General features: G+C 35.3%; 3 protein-coding genes across 9 annotated transcripts; 1 reads left to right on the top strand and 2 right to left on the bottom strand.

The window, feature by feature from the left end:
* Positions 1-589: 589 nt before the first annotated feature.
* LOC136071416 (uncharacterized) lies at positions 590-1,483 on the bottom strand. Its single transcript, XM_065782700.1, has 2 exons — positions 1,226-1,483; positions 590-778 (listed from the first exon to the last, which is right to left on the bottom strand). Exons 1-2 carry the CDS (start codon positions 1,481-1,483, stop codon positions 590-592), a joined length of 447 nt encoding a protein of 148 aa, XP_065638772.1.
* Positions 1,484-3,996: 2,513 nt separating this feature from the next.
* LOC136071415 (uncharacterized) lies at positions 3,997-5,237 on the bottom strand. Its single transcript, XM_065782699.1, has 2 exons — positions 4,876-5,237; positions 3,997-4,834 (listed from the first exon to the last, which is right to left on the bottom strand). The coding sequence occupies exons 1-2, from the start codon at positions 5,235-5,237 to the stop codon at positions 3,997-3,999; spliced, it is 1,200 nt and encodes a 399-aa protein (XP_065638771.1).
* Positions 5,238-15,049: 9,812 nt separating this feature from the next.
* LOC111991951 (disease resistance protein RPS4) lies at positions 15,050-18,662 on the top strand. 7 transcript variants are annotated; one of them, XM_065782693.1, is made up of 5 exons: positions 15,050-15,510; positions 16,162-16,818; positions 16,892-17,432; positions 17,968-18,063; positions 18,374-18,662. In XM_065782693.1, the coding sequence occupies exons 1-4, from the start codon at positions 15,274-15,276 to the stop codon at positions 18,048-18,050; spliced, it is 1,518 nt and encodes a 505-aa protein (XP_065638765.1). In that variant the 5' UTR covers positions 15,050-15,273; the 3' UTR covers positions 18,051-18,063; positions 18,374-18,662. The 7 variants fall into 7 exon arrangements, 6 of the variants coding, with proteins under 6 accessions (XP_065638765.1, XP_065638764.1, XP_065638763.1 ...); XM_065782692.1 differs by having other exon boundaries at positions 15,051-15,510; positions 16,892-17,468; positions 18,382-18,662; XM_065782691.1 differs by having other exon boundaries at positions 15,051-15,510; positions 16,892-17,468; positions 17,968-18,097; positions 18,382-18,662.
* The last annotated feature ends 4,608 nt before the right edge of the window (positions 18,663-23,270 follow it).

The following is a 23,270-nucleotide window of genomic DNA, read 5'->3' as shown; positions in this document are numbered from 1 at the left end:
CACATTTACTCTATTCTGCACTTAGTATTAAGTTAGAGTAAAATCAATCGAGCCGTAACTTTAATTTGGGCGTCTAAATAGCTCTTGTGTTTTCACACATTTTTGAGCATTCAAAATAAAATAGAATCTATCTTACCACAAACTCTTGAAAAACTTTGCAAAAAAGAGAGTTTTTGGCAAGTAGACTTTGACAACCCATATTCCTGAAACACTTTAAACAAAACTCATCACGGCATCTTAGTGTGAAATAGAAATAATAGATTGTATACAATATATAAGAAACATGTATATAAAGAAAGAAAAGAAACAACACATGGAGAGATAGGTGAAAGAATATACATCAATATATATAAACCAAATATAAGTACAATGTATGTCAAAATGGTCAGAAGACCAATATACAAGAACAATGTATCCAAAAAGAGAGAAAAAGAAAAAGATACATAGAATCCTCACTACATCCTTAAAAGAAAAAAGAACACTCCCTCTAACAAAAATCTCTTATACTAACCCTCTCCCTATATGTATGACTACTCTCATATCCAAAACTACTTCCCCTTTTTGTCACGAGTGATAGAGGGTAAGAGTATCAAGTAGAAATCTCGTCAGCACTGGAAGAGCTAGCATCTTCATCCCTATCATCATCATCGTTGTCGTAGTCATCATCGTCCTCGAATGCCTCATCATCCTCGGATACCTCAAGACTAGGAGAGGGAGACTCTACGAAGCCACCAAGGCGAGCCTGCCGTCTGGCAATATGGCCGGCACGGGTGTTTACCTAACACAACTCATCACTGAGAGTGTCAAGGCGAGCATCAATGCATTGAAGCTGGACTATGATCGCATCAAGAGTCATACCACCCGCAGAAGAAGAGGGAGCGGAGGTGGATGGAGCTTAAGAAGTGGGAGGAGTTGCTATCTCAGACCGCCTCGAACGTAGTTGCGCCTTGCTTTGTTTAACGGTAGTGATGTCTATGACACACATAACATGGAAAAGGTCAAAAACGGGAAAGGGAACAGAAAAATGGTGTAAAATCCTTGTGATAGCTGAAGGGAAGATGAGCTTATCACAGGTTGTCGTATCCCTAAACACATCTATGATGGAAAGAATAAAATGAGAGGGAAAATCTAAGGTAAGATGCTCTAAGAGAGAAAGCAAAAATCGAGCATAGGGCTCGGTAATAGAGTTATAGTGAGAAAGAGGGTGTAAAACAAAATTCATAACCATGTTAAGAAAATGAGGACCTTTAGCAAAGGCCGAACAAGGAGTGAATTGACACTCACCCCAATCAGAGGGATGCTCACAAAAAGCTGACATGAGCTCGTCTTTGGACACAATCCTGAGACGCTCACAACCAGGGTAGTCAGGATGCTCTACCCTCGAGACATGGAGCACGTCGGATACAATATTTAGTATGACCACAATACGTGTACCTCGAATGTGAGTAACAAAAAGAGGTACTAAATAATCAAATCTATGCATGTTGGAGTAGAACTCCTAGATAAGCACGGATAGACAAGTGACCAGGACGTCACACAGTGACTCCCAACCCTTACTGTGAATGACAGTGAGTAGGTTAATGTCGGAGAAGTCCGAAAAAATGACTTGGCATTCCAAATGAACGCCTCATCTAGAAAAGTTCTCAAAGAAGTCTGATTTGGCCTTCTTATCATGAAACCGGACGTGAGAAGGAGTGGGGTCAGAAGAAGTGAATGCTACGGAATGAAGAGGGTTCTGAGACTGAGTAGATTTTCATTTAGGTGCCATGACGCAACTAACCGAAAGAAGGAGAGAAGGGAAAAGAGAGACACGCAGAAAAGCACCAACACAATCAATATATCAAAATATAAAGAATTGAAGGTACATATGCATGAGTATATGATATACAATAGTAAAGATATCATGGGCTTAGCCCAATCCAATCCTATCAGCACACAACATTGCAACAAATATAACACATATCTACAATGCATGAAAATATTGTTATAATGCAAGTGACATGTAATGCATGATGTTTTGAAACGTATTAAAGCAAAACCCAACCCAAAAATTTTGCAAAACTTCATCAATTTTGAAAAATCCCAAAAAAATTTCAAAAACCCAAAAACCTAGGTCTAATGCATGAAATGCATGAAGAATGAAGGATTTAGGAACCTTACCAATGATGAAACACTTGATCTAGGCTGAAAATCAACTGAGGACGAAGTTTCAAGTGAGAGAGAGGTGTTGTGGGAGGTGAAAAGACGAGGGCTATCAAGAGATATTGAAGAATGAGATCTGAAATCACGAAGCGCGTATATATAGAAATCTCATAATTCTCGACAGATCGAGAGGTGTCGAGCTTTAAAGGCATGAAGAGATACAGCTATCGAGTAGCTGTTTAGAGGTATCCATAGTAAAACAAGCTTGATGGATCGAGGAGCTATCGAGCAGTTATCAAGGAGACAAAAACTTTCTTGATGGATCGAGAAGCTATTGAGAAGCTATCGAGATTGCGATAAAAAGAAGCTGAAGAGCTCAATAGATAAGTCAGGTGTCAAGAGGTGTCGAGGAGCTGTCGAGATTGCTTAAAAAACAGTTTTTCAAGAAGAGAAAAACACAGACAGGAATGCAATCAAATATGCAACTCAACCAAGGATCCAAACAACATTTTAATCTCTTAAAAACACCTCTTAATCAAGAAAAATGTAATCACATAGATCCCAAAACACGCACACACACACACACACACTCACACACACAAACACACACACACAAAACAAGTTTAACCAATTTTATATTTCAAAAACAAGTTAAGATAGTTTAGTGAGCATACATTAACACATGTATTCCTTGTGATGGCTAAATCACATTGTACAGCAACAGTAGCATAGAATATTGCATGTTGTGTGTGAAAAACATCGCAAAATTGCATAAGTGTCTACATATTATGACAATTTGAGATATGAAAAAATCACTTTAACTCACACACAATCATAACTATTTGATGGGGACTATAACCTTCAAGGTACATCTTATAACTCCCACATCTCCTAGAATACACGCTTGCAATCATATATAAAGCATTTTGTTCTTTTTGCTTTTATTTTTCTATGCATATATATTTTTTCTTTTAAGCAAACCATGCATGGGCATATAAGAGAGAGAAAAGAAATACCCAATGATGTTAAGCATTTGAAATTTCACTTTTGTTATGCCGAAGCATACGAATGTCATTTTATGATTGGCAGGCAACAGTAGTGAAATGATCATTTATGCCTTTCTCTTAGGATTTTTTAGTCCTTCCCGTCAAAAAGAGTGATACGAGTGTTAAGTACAAGAGATTACTTAGCCTTACTCATCACAAACATGAGCCACAAAGCTCACTTGCTTAGTTGTGCATAGAGATGCTCATCTAATCTACTGGAGATACAAAGTTTAGAAAACTTTGTTTCAATGGCCATCCAAGGTACACAAGTACCAACGTACACAAATCACACACTGTTTTTGTATTTTTTTTTATTTTTCAATTTTTTTTAATAAAAAACAAAATAAAACAAAAACTAAAAACAAACAAACAAAAACTTGTTAAACAAAACAAATCAATGCATAAAACTAGACTTACTCAAAACAATAAAGCAAAACACACAAGTAATACAAAACAAAAACAAGAAGGAGAGAGAGAGAGAGAGAGAGAGAGAGAGAGAGAGAAAGTGATAGAATCACTTGGAGCTCTTTTCCATCCACATCTTGAAGGAGCCTTTTCGTTTAGAGAATCCTTGACCCGGCAGTGAGGCGGAAGATTTAAAACCATTCTAGTTCAAAAGAAACATGAGGGCTTTGAGAAGATCTCCAGGAGGAGTAAAAGAGAATGGAAACTGATTCTAGTCTCCCGATGCGATCATGCTGTTGCTCTTTTAAGTGGCTAACCACTTATAGCAATTTGGTCGAGTATGTCCAGCTGTGCCACAGTGATGACAAAAATGCTGCTTTTTCTATTTTGGCTTTTAAGAGTTTCACTTCTTAGCCCTAGGGTTTTTAATTTCTTTCTTATCAAGTTTTGGGGTTACTCCTAAAATAGATTTACCCTTGTCTATGTTCTCACTAGTTAATTCATTTTTAATATCATTGTTCTCAATTTTAATATTATTAGCGAGAGGAACAAAATTAGTAGTACTAGTAGAAGCAATACTAGGAGAAGAGAAATCATACCCTAAACCGGTTCGATCGGAAGCAGATTTCTGAAGACTGAGCATCTCATTGAGCTTAGCGCTTGAAGTCCTTTCTAGCTGAGCTCTAACTTGGAACAATTTTACTTCAAGCTTCTTGGTCTTCTCAGCTAAGAAATTATTCTCAAATCTCAGTGCTACAATAGTTTGATTTGCTTCATCAAACTTTGTAAAGATTTCTTCCCGCTCAAGCTCCACATCACTAAGCTTCTTAGTGGCCAACCTATACAACTTCTCATGCTTTTTTGAAACCTTGTATAACTTTGCATAGGCTGTGTGGATTTCATCTTGCTCATTCATCTTTTCAAACTTAGACTCTAACAATTCCTCTACTTCATCCACATCTTCAAAAATCCCTTCAGTAGGATTTACAGTGGCAGTGAAGGCATTTAGGATTCCATCATCCTCATTATCAAAATTATCCTCAGGCTTAGTGTCACTCAATGTAGCAGCAAGTGCTTTGTTCTTCCCAATGGTCTTGAGATATGTAAGGCACTCTTGTTTTATATGACCAAAACCTTGACACCCAAAGCACTTTGGTCTTGAAGGAACAGTGTACAGACCGCCATCCCTAGCATCCTTTTTCTCTTTATCTTGGCTCTTGAACTGTGAGGAACTGGATTGCCTACAGTCCTTGTCGAAGCCCCATTGGCATTCTACATGAACTTCTTGAATTGCTTGGTAATGTAGGACTTCATCTTAGAATCTTCATCAGCAGAAGACTCATCAATATCACTGCTCTTGGCCTTCAATGCCATGCTCTTGCTCTTACTCTTACTCGATTTCTCGATCCTTGTCAAACCCGACTCATAGGTCTGCAGATCGCCAACAAACTTTGTCAAAAGAATTTTGTCAATGTCCTTTGATTTCTCAATGGCAGTGATCTTGGCATGGAATCTCTCAGGTAGAGATCTAAGCACCTTTCTCACAATCTGGGGTTTAGGAATGGTTTCCCCAAAATTAAAAGCCGAGTTCACTATGTCCTTGAACTTGGCATAAAACTCACCAAACGACTCATCCTCCTCCATCTTGATCTCTTCAAAGCTTGTAATGAGCCTCTAAAGTTTTGAATCTTTGACAGCCTTGGTTCCTTCATAGGTTGTTTAGAGAATGGTCCATGCTTTTTTAGTAGTTTCAGTAGAGGATATCTTCTTGAACTTCTCATTCATGACTACACTGAATAGAGCATTCAATGCCCTGTTGTTGAAGTTTGCCACCTTGATCTTAGCATCATCCCAGTCGGCCAGTGGTTCCATAGGCTTGGTCCAGACTATCTCCACAGCTTGCCACACTTTCTCATCTAAAGACTGTAAGAAAGCTCTCATGTGTACTTTCTAGTATGCATAGTTAGTACCATCAAATAAAGGAGGTATAATAAGAGACTGTCCTTTATCCATGACAAATAGGGGTCAATGGATCACACAGCAAAGATTAACCCTAATCAGAGTGTGCTTGCTCTGATACCATTTGATAGGCCAAAAACGTATTGACCCTTTTTGATGAATTAAATGATTAATTAGCCAAGTTTATTAATTAATCAGATTAACATGAAATATCCATGGTACTACAAACAAATCACCAATTAAACTAAGTATGCAGTGGAAAATAAATTGACACGGTAATTTGTTTACAAATGGGGAAAACCTACATGGCAAAAACCCCCACCGAGTGATTTTAAGGTCACTACTCTCGAGAATCCATTATTATCAAAACGAGCGGTTACAAGTAAAGGAATTACAGTACGTTATACCAACCTATAGTTGAACCCTTACCCCAATACCTAATTAGACTTGTTCTGTAGTGACAATCTCTCCTTTCAATGCACGGCTCCCAGTACGTGACTAACCAATTACGCGGATCCCAGTACGAGACTTAATCACCAACTTGAGAAGGATGTTGGCTGCAAAGTTCTTCAATTCATCCAGACGATGAAGATCATGAAGTTGTTTGGTCACAAAACCCTATGGTGTACAAACACAGCAACTTCTTCAAGAGAAAGAAGAACTAAGGCAAACTAGATTTCTAGTCACACTCTTCTTCACACTTGTGGAATTTTGTTCTTGTGCAACTGTTGTCACCTTTTACTGCCCTTAAAATAATATTTATATATGTTTAGGATTGTAAGAAAAGAAAGCTCAATCATACATTCACAGATTTGATGAAAATCAGAATCGAAAATCTGAATTTCATAAATCTCGACAAATACCCTATCTGTCGAGCAGCTGTTGAGCCTCGGGCTGGAACAACTCTCTTTAAACCTCGATAGATGCTAGCTGTCGAGTTTTAAAATCCTGCACTTTCTGACTTGATTCTTGGACAGACTTACATGGCTTTAACACTTGAACTTGAAACCTTGTTTCTTGAAGCATTAAACACATCATAGATTTACCAAATTATAAGTAAAGTGCGTTTTATCAAAGGATTAGCCAATTACGTAAAATAGTGACATATGTTCCTATCATTGAATCACATATGTCCTAATAGAACAAAATTGTAGAAGAAGCTCACCAATATCTCTTAACATACAGGAAGGGACGCAGCACAGGGCGAAGAAGACCACCATGAGCAAGACCAAAATGGAACTCTCCACCATTCGGAATGTATAAAACAAATTTTGATGGTGCAATGTTTGAAGAAACTAGCGAGGTAGGTATAGGGGTGGTGATCTAAAACTCAGCTCTAGAAGTAATTAACTCTTTGTTTTAGAAAATTCCTTTTCCTTCATCAGTTGAAGCTGTGGAGTTACTTGCTTCTCGATGCACAGTCAGATTTGTGCAAGAAATTGGTCTTGCCAAGTCTACCTTTGAGGGTGATTCTACAAAATTGCATTTTCTGCAAATTTTAAATCCAAATTGTACCAGTTGGTAACATTTGTAAATGTTATGGAATTATTTCTAATTGTTTTTAACAGTTACAACACTTTGTTTTGGGATTACCCATGACATATATATGATTTAACTCTTGTTATAACTTTAGAATTTTAGAAACACAAAAAGTCCTTTGGATAATCTCCAAATTGCTATTTGTATAACTTAATATACTTTGATGGTATCTTGTGGATAAATTTGTAGTAATTCTTTTAACTACTCTTAGGGGGGCAAATACTGTTTAAGAAAAGGACTTTCTTTGTGCCTCCAATTCATCAAATTTTCTATTTGATCTCTAAATTACTTTGATATTTCCATTGTTCATACGAAAATCTCCCAACAGAATATAGTTTCATTCATAACATACGAGGAAATAAAAATACACAACTGGCATTCATCCCCGAAATCATTCAGAATCCTAGGGGTAGGGTTATTGACGAGAAAACAAGGAAAAATAAAACATGGCAAAGAAACAACAACAGCTACAACAACAAACGTAGGAAAGATACGACCACAAATCAAGTCATCATGCGAGTCAATCGAGGAGCCACGTCTGCATGCATGTCTCATGCATGTGAGTCATCACTTATTATTGTTTTTTTATTTTTTGAGAATTGGGTCATCACTTATTTTTTTTCCCGGTCCGGCTTTTTTTCTTAGCGTTTGTTAGCTGATTATGATGCCGTATCACCATCAGGAACACGATTCTCAGTGACCAACCCATGAGTCTCTTTGTTAGTTACATCTAGAGACGGAACCAGGATTTAAATTTAGGGGCCAAAGTTTAAAATAATTTTTTTTTAATGAAAATAAAAATTAATATCTATTTCATATTCAACAAAATACTACATATAAAATAAGTGTTTCTTAAACATTTGATATTATAAAAATATTGACAAAGTATAACATGCAAAATAAGTGCTTTTTAAACATTTCAACACATTTATCAAAATAGAATTTGACGCTCTTTTAAGTCTTGAAAGTTGTCTATGATTGAACAAAATAATAATAATGAACAAAAGTAATGAACAAAAAAAAGTTGGAAAATAAATAAATTTAAAGGATGGATTTAAAATTTTACTGAAGCCCAAAAGAAGTTCTGTTGGAGACATTATTCATGAAATGAAATATAGACTTAAAACTACCCCCACAAACTTTATAGTCTATGGCATGTGAAGAGATGAAGTTACGGGTAAAAAATGGCGAGTAGATGATTGGTACAACATCAAGTTCGCAACAAAAAAGAGAATAACTCACCTTGAATTCAATGAAACTTTCAAAATAAGAGCCATGTTTTGACCAATATTCCTAATTTTTTTTTTTTTTGGGAGGGAGGGGAGAATTGCGGCCCCCCCCCCCCCCCCCCCCCCCCCCCCCCNTTATCATTGGAATTGCCAGGAAGATCACTTGAACCTCTTAAGTACTTGCTTGATTGAGACTCTTTATATCCAAAGAGAATACGCTCTTCGGCCTGATGATGATCTCTTCGGACTGCCCTCATCGATCATTTCTAGGTATATTTCTCCCATTTAGAATCCTTCTCAATCATTTTCTTCTCTTCGGACATACCTTAACCCAAAAAAGAGGCCTCAGGCCCAATACACAATGCTGGGCTTTCACCCCCACATTAGGCATTTTCAAATTAATTACATCCATACTATATATAAAACCTAGAACAGTAAATGATAAATAGTAGTATATTTTAATAGATACAAATAATGTTATAATATGATATATGGATTATTTTAATAACAATTGAATATATGGTAAAGAAAAGTCAAATGGGTCATGCCAACAACTGCTCTTAGGGCATTGGTTAACAATCCATTTCATGAAAGTTTTGACACCACTTTTATGAAAAATGAAAAAAACTGTCAAAATATTAATTTTTTTCCCCATAAAAACTTTATTTAAATTGATTATTAATCAATACTCTAATAGTATTCCTTAACATTTCCTAAATCAAATTATAAAAAGATGAAAGAAAAAATAACTTGGAAAGTGGGATTATGGGGATGCTATACAGTAACACAGGGCATGGCTACAACCTACCCACTTGCTTTGGTAGAGATCCTAGAGAAGATTTTAACCACCCACTGGTACTCGTGTTTATCTAATCTGCTACTTGCAACTATTATTTACACAAAAGTTTTGTTAGAGCATTCTCATTGAGCCTCTCAAATGCTAAAAATCCTATTTTTTAGCATTTTTGAGACAAAAAGACCACTCCATTAAACCGGCTAAATCTTAAAATTTTAAAATTCACACTACAGTGCAATCTCATATTTGAGACCGCACTGTAGCTACAATTGTAAAACAAATTTTTTTTTTATTCCCTCAGGCTCTCTCTCTTCTATCTTTCTCTTTCCTCTCTCCACTTCTTTCTTCTCTTTTTGCTTCGCTGATGAGTGTGCTCTGCCAATGATTGTGCTCTGCCGATGGTCGTGGGTCGTGGTCTGATGTGCCCCGGAGATTTTGTGGGTCTGGGTTTGTGGGTTTGAGTTCATGGGTCTGGGTTCGTGGGTCATCGACGTGACTGGGGTTGAGATCAGAGCGGTGGGTTTTGGCTGGGTTGAGATCGGGGTGGTGGGGTTTGGTTGGGTTGAGAATGAGGTGGGTGGGTGGTGGCTGTGGCTAGCCGTTGCTGTGGAATTGATGATTTATGGTGGTGGTGGCTACAGTGGCTAGCCGTTGAGAAGAAAGCGGTGGAAAGAGAGAGAAAGTGGTAAAATAAAAATAATATTATTTAAATGAAGTTAAAAAAAAAAAATGAATGTTTGATGTTTAGTGGATTGTAAAATGGTATGATAAAATTGATAAAGTAAGATTTTGAAGTGATAAATGTTAAAATATTTAGCATTCTTGATAGAATGCTCTAAGTATCTGCTTTCAACCTCATTCACTTGATCATTTCCTTACTTTTCAGACCATCCTATCATTTAGAAAGCCAATATAAAAGAAATTTTATAGCCATTATTTCTTTTTCTTTTTTTAAATATTATTTCAGACTGTATATATACTTATCTTTGGAACATTTACCATCTTCCAATCATACGTAACAAATGGAACACGCATGTTGCTGTGTCCCAAGCATATCTCGTGCATTATAGGCCTTGTTTTTGTAGTGCCACGACAAGCAATTTGATGGTCCGTGATTTCCATCTTTCAATTGGATATTGTACAGTGCTATGCCTATCCTTTAATAAGATTCTAACTATCAAATATCAAAAACTAGAATGTAAGATTATCCCCTTCTGCGTAACTGATGCATACAGTATACAACACAAGCAATAAGGACAAGTCAATATTCAACTGGTCTATGTATCTTATTTTCTATTTGCATCAAGCAGTGATTCCAGAATTTTTTTCTAGAGGGTCAATAAGAGGATTATCTTGGGTAGGAGATAAATCTTGCGGTCTACATAGTTTCTTTATTCAAATTTGTACATAATACTAGTAAGAGAATAAAAAATAAACTATAAGTTCTTTAGGCATATTGTTTTTAATACAATGAAATACTAATATTGCTTCTAAGATTAAATATTGGAAATCATCTATTGTTTCTAAATACAATAAATATGTTAAGTATTATTGTTAAGTGAATTTTAATCATTAAAGCTTAGAATGTTTTTATTTATTAGTTTATGTCTATACTCTTACAATTATTTTATTTAACAATTCAACATCATTTTGATAACAAGTGGTCTTTGTAATTGTATTAAGAAAATTTTTGTTGTGTTAACATTTGCTTTTATCTTCACCCAATCAATCTCCTATCCCACACCCCTGTCTTTTATTTTTTTTCTTTTTTTAAGAATCACCATCTATCTAATTGTTTGATTCTCTTTTAGTGTTAACATTTGTTACCCACTAACTATTGACCCACTCCCCAATCCCCACTCAAGAAATAACAAATTAAAAGCACGTTCAACTTCAGCCACTCTAGTCACATATTTGGTCAAAAGTATAAATTACTTGAGAATTATTATGTCCACAACATTTTCACAATAAATTCTAGATGCTAAGTTGTTATTAATTCTAATTTGAAACCACCACTGAAATTACATTTTTACCCAATAGTAATAGCCGGTAACAACCTCTACTTAAAATTTTTTGTAAAAGTACTATAAAAATATTGTGAACAATTTAAACCACCACTGAAATTACATTTTTACCTATAGTAATAGCCGGTAACAACCTGCCACTTAAAGTTTTTTATAAAAGTACTATAAGAATATTGTGAACATAGAATTTCTCAAATTAATTATAACGTTATTTACAAGAATAGATTGTTAATAGGGTCATCTTCAAGCTTATATTAGTTGAGCCTAAAAAAAAAATTAGAGTCAGGGTGTTCAAAATTTTATTTTAGGAAGTCAAAATCACTCAAAAAAAAAAATATATATATATAAAAAATAAAATAAAATAAAAAATTGGCCATCTTGGGGGTTCATTTGAACCCCATGAACTGAAGGTGGCGCAGCCCCTAGCATCAAGAAGACATTCATGAAACTTCATGCATGCTTGTTGCTTTCAAATTAGACCTATAATCCCCAGGGTATATAGTCACCTCTAAATTTCATCCAAACCAGTAGGTTTTTTACCCTTATTCAAGCACTCCTAAAACAACAATTATGAATCCAAATAAAACACTTGTTGCTTCAAATGAGCTCATATAAACCTTCAGAATTTTGTAGTCACCTCTAAATTCCAACCAAATTAATTATATGACCTTAGTTCAAGCATGTCTTTGAACAACAGTTATGGAACCAATATAGAATTGACAAGTAGAATAATAATATTTATTATCTAAAAATAACAATTTCACAGTTAATAATAGAAATTTAGACGCTTGCTTCAGTGGTATTTACAGCCAAACCAAAACATATGATTATGCACAGGTTTTTTTGCACATAAAACTTAAAAAAAAAAAAAAAATGGTAGTCATATGTTTTATCTCAAACAAAGAGATTCTAGACAATTTATTTCTTTATTTGAAACGGAGAGGAATATCCTCGATCAAGCTGCAAAACAATAGAAGGCTAGTCCTGAATCGGCATCCATTTCTTTGATAAGGAATGAATCCACTATATCAGCCCACAAGCAAATGTCTCCTGCAGTAGTCTTTTGCTTAATGGTTTGAAATGGAATGAAATTAACCCACGCTTTGCCCTTCCATTCGGACAATGATAAAAATTCAAAAGCTGTTTTCATTAGACTTAATTATAAGTACCGTTAGGGTACGGCTGAAACAAATCCAGCATCTGCGATTCAGCGTTTTCTTCTTCTTCTCCTTCTTTTTTTTTTTTTTTTTTTTTTGAGAATGTGCACGGACTTTTTTTTTTTTTCTTTTCTAGTGGGTCCTGTGCACTATTCACAAGACCTACAAACCTTTTTTATTAACAAAACTTTCATTAAAAATTGGTCTCACGGCACTATTCACACATTTAAAATTATTTTGCTACAGTGTTTTTAGTTTTTAGTTTTCAACAAAATAAGCAGTATCCAAACACATCCAAGTAAGTTTCAGTTAGCTCAACTGGAAAGTTTCTAATTGTTGAATAAAATATCTAGGGTTCAATCTTCACCTTCACCAAAGACCAATCGGTGCCTTAGTTTGATAACAAAAAGCACAATTATTAGAAATGGCCATAGGTTGAAACTCTATCCAAAAAAAATTTAATTAAAAAAATTTTGAAAAGTGAGTTCCAGTTAACTCAACTAGTAAAGTCTTTGATGGTAGAATAAGAGATTTAGGGTTCAATTCCCGCCTACACAAAAAAACTAACTGATGTCATAGCCTAATTATAAAAGAGCTATCATTAGGAGCAGACGCCAAAAATTGAAACTCTTTAAAAAAAATTGAAAAGAAAAATAATTGCCACACATTTGAGGTGAAGAAATTGAATAGAAGACAAAATTTGGGAGGAGAGAGAGAGAGAGATGGACATTTGAGGTGAAGAAACTGTTCATGAACAAAACTTGCCATACTTTTTTCGTTACAAACCTAAATGGGTCCGACTTACCTCCTATTAGTTTTAAGGGTTTGGTTTACCTCCAATGCATTTTTAACTGGAATCTCCTTTTATTTTAATGAGAAACTACCATATCATCCACTTACTAAATAAAATGTGAAGATTAAAACTTACAACTACACCATTAAAATAAAATGAAATGTTCACTTGAAAAAATATTGGAGGTAAGCTAAACCCTTTAATAAGTTATGTGACTTACTTAAAAAATACGTGTGGATTTTTTAACCACCACATAGTTTGTTGTATAAAAATTTAACTCTTTGTTATACAAGTTATGTGTAGCAAATTGTTAATGATGTTTCTGGAAGATCAGTGGGTTAGAAATCTTCAGACTTCGTCAATTCTGAGAACTGGGTCCTGTAAAACCAAAACCAATCAGAGCGAAGACCGGTGGAGGCCGGCCTATAACCCTCCGATGATGAAGTTAGAAGGCTTTTATGGAGAGGAAAAATATGTAAGTGTTTTCTTCCTTCTCTAGATCAAAAGTCCGGAAAGTGTCTCAATGCCCTTACCTTTTACGCAGGATTACATTTATATAGTGCGTGGAACGGTTATTGGCTCTGATAACCGCTCCTATTGTTCTGAGTCTAGGACGAAGGAAGGCTATAGACGCGTGAAGCTTCTAAACGAATATCTAAGACGAGGAAGGACAGGGAAAGAAATTTCAGAAATGTAGAGGGTACTGGAGGTATTCCACTATTTATAAGGAGAAAACTCAGGCATCTGAAGCGACATCACCCAGTCATTAAGGGACACGTGGCACACTCCTCGGGCAGATCAATCGACGAGATTTTCCACCAACCAATTTCTGACACGTAGCACATATAATTGCTGCTAACATACCTTCTTTATCTTAGGACGACCCAATGAACAAGGGGGCAACTGATGATGCTACAAAATTATACTACCTCAAATTGTCCATATGGCTCGTCTATAGAAAGAGAAGAAAGATAAGAAGAGTGAGCATAGCTAAGTTGTGTCGTCCTTTCTTTGGGAATGGACGAGTAATGTCTCGTCCGTGTTTCCTTTGGAGGCGGACGAGTATGGTCTCGTCCGCCACAAAGGACGGACGAGTAACGCTTCCTCGTCCGCCACAAAGGACGGACGAGCAAAGCATGGCCGTGTCATGGCTCGACCACCCTTAAATTAGGGATAGACGAGCCAAGCGCCCTTAACCAAAAAGGATGGAAACCTCCATTGCTCGTAAAGAGGCATCGGTTCAGATGAAACGACGTCTAAAAGAAGTTACCTCCGATTTTGATGAACTCCTTAACAATAGGAGCGGTTATCAGAGCCAATAACCGTTCCACGCACTATATAAATGTAATCCTGCGTAAAAGGTAAGGGCATTGAGACACTTTCTGGACTTTTGATCTAGAGAAGGAAGAAAACACTTACATATTTTTCCTCTCCATAAAAGCCTTCTAACTTCATCATCGGAGGGTTATAGGCCGGCCTCCACCGGTCTTCGCTCTGATTGGTTTTGGTTTTACAGGACCCAGTTCTCAGAATTGACGAAGTCTGAAGATTTCTAACCCACTGATCTTCCAGAAACATCACAATCTATCAATAGGACTTAATATGTAGTACATTTTACTATTAACATATTATGTTGTACTACAATCTATTTAGTTACTGGTGGGACTCTTAGAATCTGTTAGGGTTAGGTTTTTTTTTTTTTTTTTTTTTAATTAATGTTTTGAAAATTTTAGAAGTTGTGTTTTGAAAATGTGTTTTTTTTTTAAATGAAATTAAGTGTTTGGTAAAATATGTAAAAAAATATTGTTAAGATGAAAAATTGTCGTGTGAAAATGCAATTTTCTAGCGATTTTCATGAGCTGTGATTTGAAAACACAACTTTTCTCCTATAATAAAAAATGTAATTTTCTTAAATACGCAAAGCCACACACCAATCCTTTTGCATTTTCATTTAAATTTCTCTTTTTTGTCCACAAAATTGCAATGCAAAACTTGAGTAATTTCATTTAGATATTTTTTATGTCCTTTACTGCTTTAACACAGTATAAAACTTGAGTAATTCAACTATTCTTATCATTTGACTGTGCAAGCTTTTGTTTTTGAAATCTTAGGCAACGGATGAAATTCGAGCCATAGTTGTCAAATACGAGGAAGAGCATTTAAACTTTGAAGAATTTCCTGAAATGTTTTCAAAGATGTCTAATCTTAGGTTGCTGATAATTAAGAAGCCGCTGATAATTGGAAAGCTGGACTCCCCGAAGGCCCTCAATCCTGGGCATCTTGTTATTCCTAATGAGCTAAGACATCTTTCATGGGAATCATGTCCTTTAAAGTGTTTGGCATCTAGTTTCCAACCAAAGGAGCTTGTTCAACTTGGCTTGCCGCATGGCACATTTGAATATCTTTGGGAGGGAGTAATGGTAATTTTGTTCTTTTTAACCGTCTTTTTATCATTTACTATTTCTCTTTTCTTTAATGGTTTGTTTGGTTAGAAGCATAGAAAAGTTGGAGGATAGAGAAAATGGAAGAGCGATAGAAAAATGAGAGGATATAAAATATTTAGTTTTCTCTCATATGTGTTTGGTTGGGAAGATGGAAAAGTTGAGAGTTGAAAAACTCATTTGTTTGGTTGAGAAGAAAAAGAAAAGGATAGAAAATATTGTTTGTATAAATTTACTTTCATGCTCCTATTAAATAAATAAAAAAACAAATTAGCTATAAAAAAAATTCACAAAATCACGTGAAAGTTGCAAAGGATGTTATGGTTTGCAGTTTGCACAAGCAGGTAAATATTTTTCCCAAATTTTCTCTTCAATTTTCTCCTCAATTTGGGGAGACATTTTGGTGGGCCGAGGAGAAAATATGGCAATCCACCCAACCAAATACTCTAATAAATTTCTTTCCCTCCCATTTTTTCTATCCACCTAAAATCCACCAGGTGTAGCTACAAATACACTTCACGAGCTTCCTCCTTTCATTTATAAAGTTGTATAATTAATTAAAAGAATTCTTTACTTATTAAATTAATTTCTTTGTTTAATGGAAGCTCTTTCTTTTTTTGGTTGTAACAGCATTCGGTCAAGTTAAAGTACATTGATCTTAGTTTTTCAGAAAACCTTATTAGGACACCTGACTTTTCAGGTGTTCCGAGACTTGAGGGACTAAATCTTTCTTGCTGCGATAGTTTGGTTGAGATCCACCCATCTATTGGACAACTCAGCAGGCTTCAGTATTTAAAATTGGATAGCTGTGAATCTCTTACTGATCTTCCCAGCATGTCTGCTGAAATGCAATCCCTTACGCTTCTTGATCTTTCTTGTTGCTACAGTTTCAGTTCAATTCTGAAATTTACTGGAATTATGAAAAGCCTATCGAAAATCTATTTGGGTGCAGCTGCTATTAAGAAACTAGCACCCTCATCAATCCAGTGTTTGACTGCCCTTACTTTATTAGATCTAAGTTCCTGCAAAAATCTCGAATGTCTTCCAAGCAACATGGATGATTTGAGGTCTCTTGAAACACTCATTCTTCGCGGATGCAAAAAACTAAAGTCGTTGCCGAGGCTTCCATCAACTTTAAGATTTATAAATGCTCAATGTTGTTTTTCTCTAAAACCATCACCAGCACTGGTCAAACTGAGTAGCTTGTCACAACCACTCTTCCAGTGGCATCCATATGATGAGAGTGGCAGTGGAGTAGCATTTACAAGATTGTTCCGTTACCTACAGGTAATGTCTTCTCTTTCTCTTTAATTGATAAAAGTAACAGCTACCTATAACAGTAGTTGTGTTTTGGTTACAGGGACTCCTTTGTCGTAAAACAGTTTATGAAACTTCTTCCAAAAGGAAAGAGGATGGATCTATAACTGAATTTCAGATAACTATTCACGGATTTGAAATTCCATCATGGTTAACTCATCAAAGTGTGGGAAATTCAATAAGCATAGAGCTGCCTTCAAATTGGTGTAATAGTAAATGGATGGGGTTCGCTCTTTGTGCATCAGTATCAGCTTGTAAAGGGAAGAGATTTGGTGTTGGAGCTCGTGTGACAGCCCTCGGTGATATGACTCAGAATCACTATGCCTCTGAACTTTTCAATACGTTCATGCATTGTGAGGACAGTATTTGGCTATTGTATTTGTCTCGTGATGATTGGTTTGCTGCTGTTGGGAATGGTGATTGCCGTAAGATTAAGGTTATATTTGAGACCTATGACTTAGCCTTTCATGTGCATGAATGTGGGGTCAATTTGGTGTACGAGCAAGATGTGGACGAGTTCAGCCAAACAAATGCACAATGTTTGATTGAGAGCTTTGGGAAAGGTCTCATCTCTGAATTCACTGGTAATGACCATCTCAAACAACCTTCGTCGTTGGCAAGTAAGTCAAGTCATTTTTCTTCTTCTTCTTTTGGCTCACTGTGTGTGCAAGCAAGCCCAATCACCCTGTATGTTTTGAGTTCCTGAAAATTAAACTTAAATTTTGCCACATGAGTTTATTGTCAATAAGCAAGTAGTTGAGAATAATAGGAAATACATTCTAAAGCTTAAACTGTTACATTTCTCTAAGGATTTTGGTAATTTAGATAGTTCAATCCTATTTTGGCATCCTATTTGTAACTATCAGAGTATTATGCAATTTTGCTTATTCATTTTGTGCTGGCAAATGCAATACAACTTTTCTTGGTAAATTTTTGAAATGTAAAAGCTAGAGATTGTTGTATAGTATTTCCTTCCTTACTGTTTTTATTCTTCATAATCATTGGTGTAATGGTGTTATGCCTTACAAAACAGGAAGGAAGCAAACTCCAATTACACTGATTAATAATGAGTGAATTATTATTATTATCATACTAACTCAGGTTTTCACATATATGTAGTTGGTGATGATGATGGTGTTGATAATGATGATGGGGATGATGATGATGATGATGATGATGGGGATGATGATGATGAACTTTAAGGATTTTGCTAAGGTAGATGATTCAGTCCTATTATGTCATCCCATTTGTAAGTGTTCAAGTATTATGCTAATTTTCATACTCGCCTTGTTTAGTGTTGGCAAAAGCAAGAGAAATTTTCCTAAAAAATTTTTGAAACATGAAAACTAGAGACTGTATAGTACTTCCTTTTCTACCATGTCTATTTGTCATAATCATTGGTGCTATGCCTTCCAGAAAGGGCAAGGAGGAACTCCAATTATACTGATTACTAATGAGTGAAATATTATTTATTTATTTTTTTAATTATAGTACCGTACTAACTTAAGATTTCACATATATGCAGCCATGCAGGTGATAACAATTGATGTCTCTAGACTCATGTCCTGCTTATACTTTGACTGGATGCTAAATAGCAAAGATTTTCATAGCTTCAATTTCAGTTGAGGCTACTATTACTGGATGTGCATAAGCATATCTGTCAGTATGACTGTTTTTCTTTTTAGATAAAAATCCTGGTCTGTTGTATTGAATTTATAAATGTTTTCAATTATAATTATTTGGAAATGTATTCAAGTGACATATCCTTGTATCTTGTTTCATAATGACAGTAGAGTGGGTTCTTTTCTTAACTTTTTTAAAGGGTTCTAGTCCGTGTCAATTGTAATGATTTCCATAGGATGGCATTCAATTGAGCCTACTGTTATTGGATGATATACAAGCTATACTTTCGGGTATATTCACTCAATTCTGTTGTGTAGTGATTTTGAGTTAATGTCCATGAGAGCATGAGTTTTGAATTTTGGAGAGACGTTTAGAAGCTACTACTTTTTATCAATCACGCTACACGATTAGCTAAGTATTAATGCAGTCTTTATTCTAGAAAATTTTCCATGCGATTAAAAAGTCAACTGTTAGAGATATATATTAGACAGATATTAGCCCAATGTAATAGGCCCAAGCCCATTCCTGCTTGTACTAGTAGTCTAGGGTTTAGTCGCCTATATATACTCATGTTAGGGTTCATTGTAACACAGGTTATTGTACTACACTCCTACACAATAAAGATGTAGCCCTTAAGGGATTCCTCCGTGGATGTAGGCCGTCAAGGCTGAACCACGTAACCCTTGTGTTCTTGATGTTCCTATTCTATGCTTCCTCTTCCGCATCCACTCTAGCATACACAACATGGTATAACACATTGCGTTTGATAATATTCTCTATTCAACATGGTATCAGAGCTAATATTCAACATCAACAAACACTGTTGGAAGCTTCAAACGAGTTCACCCTTGATGTTATCTTCTTTGATTATTTTTGGGATATGTCTAGTTGATAGTTATGGCCTAACTGGTATATTGTTAATATCTTTCGTCAAATTAAATCAGCATATCAGGCCAATGTAGAATTCATGATTCTTCCTTGATTTTGCTATAGGAATCTACTGACAACATATAGAAGCTGATTGTCAATCTTGGAGAATATTATCTGCTGTATACTATAGTCCCTTGAATTGGATGTAGAGACAGTCTTGTACAAGCATTTCTGCTTGCTCATGCAACAAAATTCACTAATTGGCAGAAGCAAATTATTTTTAGTACAAATATTTCTTCCTTTCTACATAATTGTTCCCCCACCCCAGCCCCTCCATTTTCTTCTTCTTCTTCTTACTGCAATTTAGTATATTTATGCTCAAATTGATTGTAAAGCTTGAATATTCCAAATCCTATAACTATTTCAGACTGGAACAAGTGGTCTTAAATCTATATGTTGGTTGAATCAGACTAGGAAATGTGAATAGGCACTGTTTGTTTCAGAAGGAATTGAGGTAGGAAATGGAAGGGAAGTGGGAGGTGTTTGTGAAAGAGCTAAAGATGGTGAGCTTTTTATCAGCACCAATGGTAGCCGTATTGGTCTTGCAGTATTGCCTGCCATTTGTTTCCTGAGGTAGGAAATGGAAGGGAAGTGGGAGGTGTTTGTGAAAGAGCTAAAGATGGTGAGCTTTTTATCAGCACCAATGGTAGCCGTCTTGGTCTTGCAGTATTGCCTGCCATTTGTTTCCCTGATGATGGTGGGACACCTCGATGAACTTTCTCTTTCCGGGGTCTCTGTTGCCTCCTCTTACGTCATTGTAACTGGCTACAGTCTCATTGTAAAGTCCTTGTCTCCTTTGTCCTTCTCTAGATAAATTTCATCCATGCATTATAGCTGAAGATAATATTAACCTTGTTTTTTAATCAGTGTAGAATAGAAGACACATGAAGTCTTCATTTTTCGCCTACATGTATTAAGTCTCTTAGCATTTTGTTGCATGCTAATCATAATAGTCTGAATCGTGGTCGTTTGGAGGGACTTATTTTGCTTTCTGGTCTTTATCAAATCCAGAATTGGAGACTTCAATGCTTTTGCTATGGTATGCTTCTTTTCCATATGTAATATATGAGGTTTACAATAGAATGCTTCTAATTTTTCACTGCATATAGCCTTACAATTACTAATTTGTACTACTACATACCATATGGATTTGCAGCCACAGCAAGGTTTGCTCTTAAATTTGTTTCCTTACGCCTAAACTTGTCTAAGCATGGTATACAACTGTTTTGGAAAAGAATGCATTAAATGCCCTGTCGTACTCGGGTTTCAAATGAGTTGGGAGCTGGGAATGCACAAGCAGCTAAAATAACTGTTAAGGCCATAATAGTTCTTGTAGTTGCAGAGATGGTTATTGTAACCATGATTCTCTTCTTCGGCCATCGTGTTTTGGGCTATGCCTTTAGCTGTAAGAAGGGAATTGTAGATCGTATTGCAGATATGGGTCCTTTGCTTTGTCTCTTAATAATCGTGGATGGCTTAAAAGCAGTACTTTCAAGTAACTTCCTCACATTTGTCTCATGTAATGGGCTTTGAGTTGGAGCTAAATTTTTGAAAGTTACAACTTCTTAATTCTTATCAATTCAAGTGAATACTATAGCTATACTATCAAATACACATTAGTTCATTATTAATTTAGAATATTCTCTTTGCAATAAAAAAGTTTACTAATGTTGTGGAAAGAATTAAACAAGTTTACTCTTGGAAGTAAATTTCTTTCTGGTTTAACAAATAGCTTTACATCCTTAACAGGAAATGTCTAGTTAGTAGTTATGCTGTAGTCATAACCATCATTATTATATTGTGTATATTTCATCAAAATAGATTAGCAAAAGATGTCAATGTAGAAGTTGCGATCCTTCCTTGATATTGCTTGCCATTAACTCACAAAGTTATGTTGTGCTATATATGCATCAGGGGTCGCTAGAGGAAGTGGCTGGCAGGATATAGGAGCCTATGTAAATCTTGGGGCATATTATCTGGTTGGGGTTCCAGTAGGCGTTGTTTTAGCCTTCGTTGTACACTTGAAAGGAAAGGGTCTTTGGATCGGAATGCTGACAGGGTCTACTGTACAGGCATATCTGCTTGCTCTTAAAACAAGTTTCACAAATTGGGAAAAACAGGTTATTAGTACAAAAAAATTAATCCTTTCTATATATTTGGTTTTATTTTTACACCTTTCTACAAATAAAATTCATGTTCAACTTGATCATATAGTATGAAAATTGAGAACCTTATAACTATTTGTGACTGAAATAATTGGTGTCCAATTGAGTTGAATGGACAAAATATTAGACTAAACCATTTTGAATGTGTAGTTGTATTTGTGTTGATGTTTCAGGCATCAAAAGCAAGAGAGGATATTTGATGGAGATATTTAGTCTAGACTTCAGAGTTTATTTAGTTGAATGGACAAGATTTTTTATTTGTAAGATGTTACCAAGGAGTCTAGTTTGGCTAATACTAATTTTCATCCAATGTATGAAAGGAAAACACAATAATATCACCATTCCATTTCTCACAACTTGAAAGAAGAAAAATGGGAACTCTTTCCAATGTTTTGGTTGTGGAAGATTTTAGAGTTTTAAGATTTAAACCTCCTTAATAAAGACATCAATGCCATCTTTGCTATTTTGTAAGAACGAAGATAGAATTACTACAAATTTTTGGTATATACTTATATGTATCTGTTAGTGTGCGTATATGTGTGTGTGTCTATAAAATCAAATGCTTACAAAGATGCTAGTCATAAATAATGACAATATACTCAGCCGAGGAATTGTTCAGTCCTATGTGTCCTCCCATAGGAATGAATGAATGAATAATATCTTATATCAACCTGACTAACATCATTAGAGGAGCATTGTGTATGCCTAAACATGCCTATTGTATTAAGTCCTCACAACTATGGCAAGGGGAAGCACCATACAGCGATTTGATGTATTCTTTCATTACTCTATTCAATAAAATTTCTACCTCTATTTGGGGAAAAAAAAAAATCCTGCTTGTTGGAATTATGGCGGTATGCCAGTATCAATCATGAATGTGATTAAATCGAGCACTATGTCACAAGGAGTACCTAATAATTTTCTCAATAAGGAATGCAAAAATAAAATAAACTATACAAGGCATATCTTTGAGGAAAAAAAGGAAAAGAAAAAAAAAGATCAATTTCCCAACTCCAAACAAGGAGACTAATAATGAAACTTCTAAGTAAAGGAATCGGCTCAGATCCAGTGCATTGGATTTGTTGAGATTTGAACATGTGTCAAATAATTGTCATGCGTTCACATCTTAATGAAATTTCAATTATAGGCTACATTGCTAGCCGTGAAATTATCATCTCCCTTTTAGTTAGTTATTTATTTATAATTTTAAAGAAAGTAAAAAAGATAAAGGAAAGGATTAAGAAAGTGGGGGGAATAATTATCAATGAAGTGACTTTCATTTAGCAGTAGCCAGCAAGTTCGACCTCTCTACCATGCCAAAGAAAAAACAAAGGAAAATAGGCATTGAAGACTAAGCAAAAGAGTTGTTGATTTGACTTGAAAGTTGAAAGTTGAAATAGAGGATATTGAGAAGTTGTGAAAACAAACACACGGAGAAAGAAAGAACAGAGTCCATTCCTTTATTAAACAGGCAATTATCTAATAACATTAGATGCACAAAAGAGGGTCTTAATAACAAATGATAAATAAATAACAACTGGAGATGAAAAAAAGAAGCAGAAGTAGATAAATTTTCAAATGGCTTTTTGTTTGTACTTTTAAAAGTTTTGATAGTATCAAGTATTGGGTGAAATCTACTGATAATTTTTATATTTTACCATAAATTTTAGCTAAATAAAAATGTTTTTTTCTTCCTTCGAATTC

This window comes from Quercus suber, unplaced genomic scaffold (genome assembly GCF_002906115.3).
Source record: "Quercus suber isolate HL8 unplaced genomic scaffold, Cork oak 2.0 scaffold_310, whole genome shotgun sequence".
NCBI lineage: Eukaryota > Viridiplantae > Streptophyta > Magnoliopsida > Fagales > Fagaceae > Quercus > Quercus suber.
The sequence above is the reverse complement of the archived record's forward strand: the minus strand, read 5'-3'. Positions and strand labels throughout refer to the sequence as shown.